Source organism: Drosophila willistoni, unplaced genomic scaffold, assembly GCF_018902025.1.
Source record: "Drosophila willistoni isolate 14030-0811.24 unplaced genomic scaffold, UCI_dwil_1.1 Seg624, whole genome shotgun sequence".
Taxonomy (NCBI): domain Eukaryota; kingdom Metazoa; phylum Arthropoda; class Insecta; order Diptera; family Drosophilidae; genus Drosophila; species Drosophila willistoni.
Genome location: NW_025814543.1, coordinates 112,007 through 121,893, shown reverse-complemented (window position 1 = coordinate 121,893; position 9,887 = coordinate 112,007). Strand labels below are relative to the sequence as shown.

Sequence of the window (9,887 nt, the reverse complement as noted above, 5' to 3'; positions counted from 1 at the left end):
TCCCTAAAGGGTATATGTCCTGACTGAGAATGATTTAATTGTTTCACTATTTCCTGTAACTGAGACGACAAAATTTTCTGGATAGCTACATCTAGTCCCTGTATTGACAGTGCTTCGATTCTATTTGCGGTTGATGCACTTGAGGTGGATGCTGTCGGAGCATCAGAACCTGCTGCATGAATACCACCCTGCTGAAGGACTGCGGCTTTAACCTTGTCTTTAGTCATTTTGGAAATGGATTTTTTTTAATTAGGATTAATTCAAGGTGTTACGGTATCGCGAATACGAAAAATATAATCCGCGAAAATTAAATTTTTTGCTTATATTGATAAAAATATAGCGGTATGTCCGCTAATCTTGGATTGATAAAAATATAGCGGTATGTCCGCTAATTTTGGATGGAAATGGCTTGTGGTATTATACAAAATTTTCAATATTATGTGGTTATCTTTTATAAAAATATTTTTTCCAAAATTTCAAAATTATTTTCTCTACTTTTTTTTTTAATATTACTTATTAATTTTTTCTTAACTTTTCATTATTTTCTTTTTCTTTTTTGAATATTACTTATTATTATTTTCTTTCTTAATTTTTCATTATTTTCTTTTTCTTTTTCGAGTGGGGAAAAAATTTAATTAAGGATTTTATATAAAAAAAAAATTTTTTTGCTTCTTGATGTTGATTCACAAAATTTTTTTCATCCACTGTGTTTTCACAATAGAAATTTTATTTTGGTTTTCTTTTGCTTAAATTTATTTCACTTAACTTACGTTAATGCTATCATCCTCGGTGCTTTTTAATGATCGGTTTGTAGGAGGTCTCGCTTTTCCAACGTTGAAGGTACTAACGCTCCTGGGCAAACACTTTTGGGTTTTCAGTTTTCCTCCGAACTGGTCTTAGAGGAATTCGCAGCGATTAAAATGACCCTGTCTGATTCGTGGTATAGTTCGATATAGTGTTTTTGTTTCACTGACTCTAAAGGCCTTTAACGCGTTTTTTGGTCACGAATCACTGGTATCTTTCACTAAATCACGATCACGTTGTATTTAGCAGGGTCCCTGCTCGGGCGCCAATTAAACACTTCCTTCACTCACGGGTTAAAAAAATGAATTTTTATTTATAAAGTCACTTTTATTACAATACAGTATGTTTTAATTATAACTGAAAGATGCTGACTTTGGTGAGCGAATTCGGCGGAGTTTAAGCGAAGTTACTGGTTGGTTTGTACTTAGGCTCAAGACTGACTTGCTATGGTTTAATTATGTTGGATGAAGGCTTGGGTAATCGACGTCGTCGCAGGCGGCGGCGTTGGCTGAGTCCAATAGTCCACTTTAAGTGCGTGGGACCATTCTTTGTTTACACAAGTGTTCAGGACCATTCTTTGTTTATTGCCGAAATTTGTGGCGTGATTCTGCGTATGCACCGAACCCGACACCATTCTTCTAGGGCCTGGGAAAATGGGGTGCAGGCTTATTGCTTATCCTAGCGATCGGACTGTTACTTGAGATTGGCGATCATGCGACAAATGGGCATGTGACGATTGAGTGGGGTTGACCAATGGGTATTGCATGTGATGATGAAATAGGGTCGGCCAATGGGCATGCGGTTAATGGGCATGTGTTGACGGACTTGGGTCTATGGCTTCTATGTTATGGTATGAGTTGTGATAGAAGTGCTTAACTTATATACCAATCAGTAGTTGAAAACGACATGGAGTCAACATTCCAGGATCAAGATAAATTGCAAGCGGATCAAATAAAAAGAACAAGGAATGGAAACATGGAGGAAAAAGAAAAGGATAAAGAAGAACAAGTAACTGAAAAATTTTTATATCCTACTAATCATTTGGGCCGGTATATAGTATATGTGGACGTGGTGGAGGCGGTAGTGTTGATGAAAATACTGATAGGTTTAGTAGAAAAGCTATTAATCCATTGGACCTTATTTTAAAAGTGAGCAAAATAGGTTATGGGCGGTGCAAAGCAGAATGCAAGACAGCCAAAGCAGCAAACGAACTTGTTAGCTCTAGATTAAAAGGTACAGGATATGAGCCGAAAATTCTGAAACATTTTATATACAAACAAAGAAGCTTGCTTAAATACTTTATGTATAAACTGTAAACAGGAACACATTGCTACCTCTCTAGACTGTCCGGCTAGGAAAAAAGCTTTTGCCATAAAAAAGTGTATGGCAGTAGAAAATCTACCTAGATCTGAAGTCAAAATTGGATATCCAGCACTATTTGAAATTCAACAACCTACAGACATATTTGACAATGACGCTTTTCCCCTGCCATCATGGCAAACCAATTTAAGAAACTCCGGTACTCAAAACAACTGCAAAACGGTAGCAGAAAATATCCATGTATTAAATCCTTATAACAAGGTTGTACGCAACAATTCCAATCAAATTAGAGAAAGAAAAAATGCCCAGCTTACCATGGACAAATGGAAAAATGTTCTTAAAGAACACGAATACAAACTAAACCGAAAATATGTGCCTTCTATAAACTCCCAAGAACCAAGTCAATGCCAACATACAGCAGAAGAATCAGCTTTAGAAACAGCTGAAACTAGCCTTAACGAAATTTCATCAAATATAACATCGTACCTTATCTCAAATAACTCTAATCTCACACCTGATATTAGAAAATTTTTAGAAAACATTAGATATAATATATCATCATCAAATACTATGATTGACATAAGGAAAATCTATTCTTCAATCTAAAACCTCATTTAAATCCAAGTAAAACATCAGTTATAAAAGTCCAGTGCTTCACATTTAATATATATTAGAAACACCAACACCAACAACCAATATTCAAAGCCTTAACTCCAATAACAACAAGCAACTTTTAGATATCTTTTTAGTTAATAATGACATAGACATTGCTATAATTTCTGAAATCTGGGTCTTTGACAATTCCATGTGCAGCTTAAGGAATTACAATTTTGTTTGCAACCCTCGCAACGATGGCTATGGTGGGGTGGGAATTTATGTTAGAAAAAACATAAAATTCAAAGTCTCCTATAGCAAATCTTATTTCGAATCTATAGGCATCTCAACTATTAATCTGAAAAAAAAATCTCAACGTCTTTAGCGTTTATTCGCCTCCCAATTTAGATACTAACAGCTTTGAAAGGGGATGTACCGACATTCTGAACGCTGCTCCTAATGGACAGTCTAGAGTAGATTTTAATGGGAGTAGATTTCAATGCCAGATCTTCTATCTGGGGCAGTCCCTCCCATGATACGAAAGGTCTTATTTTGGAACAGCTGTTGGCCTCCTTAGGCTTTAAATGCGTTAATGATGGATCCCCTAAGTACGCGCCCAATCCGTCGTACAATTCAATATTCGATCTATCTTTTATAAATAAAGACGATTCTCAAATCAGTTGGTCTGTTATAAACTGTAAAATTTTAAATAGCAATCATCCATCTCCCTATACTCATGAAAATCAATGAAAATACTGTAATAGCACGTTAGAAATTCATAAAAGCAACTAAAGTCTTAGAGGACTTCTTTAAAATAAAAATATCTTTAATCCATAATCTAGCTCAATCTGTCAGGGACATCTTAGAAAAAAACACCATCACATTAGCTGAAAATAATAAATATGTACCCAAAAAATTCTGGGACATGAATTGCGAAAGATTATTTAGACTGCGTAAAGCTAGCCGACAGAAATATTTCAAAACTAAATTATGGTCTGATGCTCTAATCTATTTTGACATCAACAAAAAACTCAACGCTCATATTTATAAAGTCAGAAAGGAGAATTTCAATAAAGTTATTGAAAACTTATCAAACTCGGCATCCCCCAAAGAATTATGGGCAACAATAAAATCACTGAGGAAGTAAAAACAAATCAAACCATCCAATACCCAATTCAACGAACAAGATCATGTTAACTTTCTGTAGCAAATAGCTCTCACACCGGATACCAATAAATGCATTCAATTAACGTTACCCATACTCAATATACAAGTATTAACGAAAGCCAATTTTAATTCAGATGACCTCCTTCAATTCTTAAAAACACGCAGCTTGCACTCAGCCAAATGCCTAGATAGAATCTCGTACAATATGTTGCTCACACTTCCACTAGGGGAACTTGAAAGATTAGCAGTTTTGCTAATCTAAGAGTCTAAAAAACATTTAGACTCTTCCTTAATCACAAATAATAGACCAATATGCTTGTTAAGTGTAGTGTTTAAATGTCTAGAAGGTCTTATTAAAGATAAAATGGAAGCACATATAAATAAATTCAATTTATTACCAAAGAGATCGTAATCACTCGACAGCAAACTGTATCAATGACGTTATCAATAACATTGCTAACTTGAAGGCCCAAGGATTTCAAGTTACAACAGCTGTCTTAGATATTAGTAAGGCTTTTGACTCTGTAAACGTTCCAATTTTAGGTAAAGTACTGATAGACTGTGGTTTTAATCATTTATATATTAATTTTATTACTGGTTTTCTTTCAAATAGAAGACTTCAAATGGGAAACACTTCAGTCGATGTGAAAAAAGGTGTTAGCCAAGGCAGCTGCCTTAGTCCAATATTATTTAACCTATACACAGCTGACCTACACACAATCAATGACAATAATAGTATTTTATTTCAGTACGCTGATGATTTCTTTCTAATAACATTTCATAGAGACTTCCTGACGGCTAGAAACACACTTCCACAAAAAATTAAAGATTTTATGGAGCTATGCAATTCAATAAACTTTACATTTAACGCCAGGAAATCTTCAGTTTTACACTTCAACCGAAGACGTCAACCTAATATTAGGAAATACATCAATCAGAGATGTTGATCAAGTTAAATGTCTAGGTAGAATAATTAGTACAAACAATTCCCTGGTAAATCATATCAAATCACGATTATCCAACTCTAATAAGTCTAATATTTTTCTACAGATGTTGAGCGGTTGTAGGTTCGGAGTTCACCCATCCAAAGCCTTTAACTTCTTTAAAGCCTTTGTCAGACCTAAATACGAATATGCATCCTCATCATTTGCATCTCTGTCCAAAGCAGCAATTAATAACATAAAAACCCATGCTAATGTCCACTTGAGAAAATGTTTGGGCCTTATTAGATCTACACCTATAAACATTATATATCATCTAGCTGCGGAATCGCCACCTGAATACAGAATGAAATTTGCAACAGCAAAAGAAATTGCCAAAATTTTTGCATTTGGGCTTACAGCCCAAATTTATTATCTAACAATTTCATGGCTAAAAACACTAGCTATGGAAAAGTATATATTGAATATAAAGAGATATTCGATACTATAGGAAATATTAACATTAACAGACCCTCATCACATAAATTTACTTGACCCTAACTTCTTCAAAGGAACCTGCCATAATAAAAAATCTGCCAATAAAGAAACTATTTCTGCTCTACTCGGAGACTCCGTGAGGGAGAATATGAAATTTTTTTTACAGATGGCTCAGTGTCAAAGGACTTTATGGGCAGTGCCTTTACACACAAAAATTCAAACACCACTAAAAGCTTTTATACAGGGTCCAAGAGATCATCTTTGTCCGCAGAACTTATTGCTATAGGAAAAGCAATAGACTTTGCAATTGAAAATCATTTTCAAAAAATTTCTATTCTAACAGACAGCTTGGGGTCCATTCAGTCCTTAAACAAAAAACACAGCGACAACTGCTTAGCTTTAGATATTTTAAAAAAAGTAGAAGATGAAATTTTTGTAACCAGTATTGAAATCCACCACATACCAAGCCACGTCGACATACAAGAAAAAGACCAAGTGGACGCTGCAGCAAAGAACGCTAGAACGAATGGAGTCCTTATCTCAGCAAGATGGCCTATAAATGACGCGATTAATAATTTATATAACAAAATTAAATCTGACTGGGAATATGAGTATAATGCTTTTTGCTTCGAAAGAAACAAAGGATATTGTTTGTTATTTCCTTTTGTTTCGTCGGCTCCATGGTTCCATAAAAAAGAATTTTTCCAATCCTTGGAAATAAAACAATTAAACAGAATACTAAGCGGACATGCATTCGACAAACATACACTTTATAAAATAAATATAAACAACAGTGATTTATGTGACACCTGCAATGTAAAAGAAGATACACATATCCCACTTATTATTAAAATGCACCAAATTTACGCTCATAAGAAACAAATTTCCAAACCTCTACGATACAATGACATTTATCAGTTTCTCGCTGAGGAGCCAATTAACAACTATAAATTATTAACATCATTCGCAAGATTAGCTGACATTGATTTATAAACTAATGAAGTAAGTAAGTCGTCTCGCCGACTTGGGTATACCATACACCAGGTGAAACAAATATTTAAAATTTCGAAAACCAAATGTATGTCTATTAAATTGTTTTAACATGCCTCATACCATATGCTATCTCGCTCACTCTACAAACACACGAGCACTCTAGCGCCGCCGCTAGCCAACGGCCAATTCTGCCCTTATGGATCGCGTAGCAAAATACGTTCATACGCATATTTTGCATGTTTCTAGTCCGATTTTCAAATTTGGTAGTTTGTTAGAAATAGATAAGATTTACTAGTCTGCCAAATTTGATCGCGATGGTCAAAAAATTGCAAGAGCCAATCGGTTTTTTCTAAATTATGGAGGCGAAAGTGGGCGTGGCAACATATTAAAATATATGTATTCTGCGCGCATACTAAGCCAATATACATACTAAATTTGGTGACTTTAGCTTTGTTAGTTTTCGAGAAAATCAGTTTTGTTTAATTTTCGGGGGCGGAAATGGGCGTGGCAAAATTTTAAAAAAGTCAATATCTGCGCGTCTATTAGGCTAGCTTAGATACCAAATTTAATGTTCATAGTTTTTAAGAAAATCAGAGTTATGTAAATTCCGGGGGCGGAAGGGGTCGTGGCAAAAAGTTGGAACAATTATTTTCTGCGCGCTAACTAAACAAGTATATAACCCAAATTTGATGTCTCTATCTGCCATACTTTTTAAGAAAAACAGTTTTATGTAAATTCCGGGGGCGGAAGGGGGCGTGGCAAAAATTTGAAACAAACTCGATAAGCGTACATACTACACGAGACTGCATACCAAATTTGGTGGCTCTAGCTCTTATAGTCTCCGAGATCTAGGATTTCATACGGACGGACGGACGGACGGACGGACAGACGGACATGGCTAGATCGACTCGGTTTTTGATCCTGATCAAGAATATATATACTTTGTGGGGTCGGAGATGCTTCCTTCTGCCTGTTACATACATTTTGGCGACTTAAATATACCATTTCACCCTATGGGTGTATGGTATAAAAACATACTAACCAAAACCATAATATATCATTACAACTAACAACCATATGTTTTTATCATTAGTGATGAGAGCATCGATAACGAAAAAAAAAAATCAATAACAACGTTTACAAATTGACAAAACATATAATTGTAAAATTTCTCTCTATTCTTTCAGATTTGTAACTCTCAATTACTGCATTGGCGTTGGCGTTAACCCTTAAAGATCGGGGAAGATCGAAGAGCTGGGAAGTAACTTAGTAAAAAAAAAAAAAAATAATAATTTTATACATGAGAAATCTGCCTATAATCATCGGCAGTTCGGTTGCTTTGTTCGGCAAAACTTCAAACGTATGTATGGTCTCCGTACTGCGGAGGTGAGCACTACACTGGACTTGGCCTAAAGACCAAAGTTGGCTATTTCCTAAACCACGGCAGTTCAATTTACTGGGACTAAGACGGCAGTTGGGGGGGACTTCAGATTCACGGATAAAACTCTTCGGACTGCCCGAGTCGAGAAGGGAAAACATATTTATAAATTTCCTATCTTGCACTTCATCACAAACAAAAGCAACACTCACCAGTTGTAGATGGTTTAATCTATTTCCCACATCATCAGGAGCGGCGGCGGCAGTGGTGGCGGCAGTAGTGGCGGCATCCGAGACGGGCAGTTCTTATAAATGTGGCCCACTATGCCACACTTGAAGCAGGAGTTCGGCGGTCTGATCGGCTTCGGGCATTGGCTTTTATAATGCCCCCATCCCGAGCAGTTGAAACATCGGTCTCACTTACGGCAGTGCCTGAGGATTTGTTCCCAGACGACGAGGCAGTTGTGGTTGGCTGCACCTTCATACTGAAACTGGTAGCGCTCTTAGCGTTCCAGTAGGGGCTTCAATTCGGCCACCGTGCGAGCTGAGTACAGCATGCCGACTCGAGTAGAATTGTCCCGGAGTCCATCGATAATCATGTCGACCAACTCGTTCTCCGGAATCGGAGCATTCATGGCAATCTCCTGCATCTCGATTGCGAATATCAAGCATCCTTCGCCTGCCTTAATGCGCCGGCTACGCAGAGCGTGGTACACTTCTTCAACACTGCGCGAGCGTCCAAACTCTCGGAGGAGGATTGCTTTAAGTTCTCCATAGCTGTGCACCGATACCGTGCGCAGGAACACCGCCGCCGTCCCTTCCAGAATGCGACGGCATGCAATCAAACGTAGGCGATCATTCAACTGCAGTATTTCAAACGCGTCCTCCAGATCGTTCAACCATTTCTTTACATCGTATGCAGTATCCGCTGAGAATCGGGCCACCATGCTCTCGATCACACTCAAGTCACTGACTGGTTGCCTCGGTGCTCGGAATTCATCCATACCCTGCTGCAGCTTGAGGATCTGCTGCTGCAGCTCTAGCAGCTCATGCTGTTTCCGTAGCATCGTCAGTTGCTCGTCCAGCTGGGGGAGGCGGAAGCGGCAGGTGTGATAGCGGCAGCGGCAGACGGCACGGATGGTAGTCGGGCGGGCATATCTTCCCATGGGTCCGCGGCCGAGGGAACGTCAGGGTTAGTAACGGGTGCGACCAGCGAGACAGCAGCCCGCATAGCAGACATGCGGCGGACACCCCATCAGCGGGCACAGCAGAGGCAGGCACAGCAGAGGCGGACACAGCAGAGGCGGGCACAGCATCACATAAGGCGTCAGAGCGTACAGTGGAGGCGGGTGCAGCAGTGGATGCGGCGGCGCGTACAGCAGTGGATGCGGCGGCAGCGAGTGCAGCAGTGGATGTAACGGCGGGTACAGCAGCGGAGGGCGCAGCAACAACAGATACTGCAGCAGCAGGCACGGTAGTGGGTACAGCTGTGGTGAGCACGGCTGCAGCGGCAGGCACAGCGGTAACGGGTACCGCAGCGGAAGGCACGGCAGTGGGCACGTCAGCAGCGGCCGGCACAGTGGCAACCGGTACTGCAGCGGCAGGCACAGCAGTGGGCACGGCGGGAGTCGCGGTCGCAGCAGATACGGCAATAGAGTCAGTGGTAGCGGCGGGCGTGGAGGCGGCTACCTTAGACGCGGAGGGTGTGGCCTGCCTTGTCCCGAAATATTTATCCTTTCGGGTAGTCATCCCACTTCTGAGCTATAATAGGGTATTTATTTTCTAAAAAGATAAGTATAATTAGCGATGGCAAGAGATTAATTGGGAGCAGCGCAGCTAGTGCGTCTGTCTCGTTTGGTCGTTTCCGGAAGAAGAAGGAGGAACTCTCCAGTGTGGCCTTTTCCAGAGTCAACTTAATACTAACAATCGATACTTAAAATACCAACTTACTACTAACAATCGATACTTAAAACACTAACTTCGATATATGTACAACCCATTCACACATTTCGTAAGTAACTGACATCTTACATTAATATTTTTTTTATACCCTTGTTTTTTTTTTATTCATCTCATTTCAAGTTCTCTTTTTTTTGTTTTTTTTTTTTTAATTCGTTAGAGTTATTTTAATCTTTCAAGCGGCACAAATTTACTCATTAATTTTCATTTCTCTTCGAGTCAAACATTATTTACGGAAAACTTTTAATTTTTTTT

At 38.8% G+C, this 9,887-nt stretch overlaps 1 protein-coding gene across 1 annotated transcript; it reads right to left on the bottom strand.

Annotated features, from left to right (window-relative positions):
• Positions 1-7,727: 7,727 nt before the first annotated feature.
• On the bottom strand, positions 7,728-9,449 carry LOC124461756. The gene is made up of 2 exons (XM_047013218.1): positions 7,887-9,449; positions 7,728-7,809 (listed from the first exon to the last, which is right to left on the bottom strand). The coding sequence occupies exon 1, from the start codon at positions 8,837-8,839 to the stop codon at positions 8,177-8,179; it is 663 nt and encodes a 220-aa protein (XP_046869174.1). The 5' UTR covers positions 8,840-9,449; the 3' UTR covers positions 7,728-7,809; positions 7,887-8,176.
• Between the last annotated feature and the right edge of the window lie 438 nt (positions 9,450-9,887).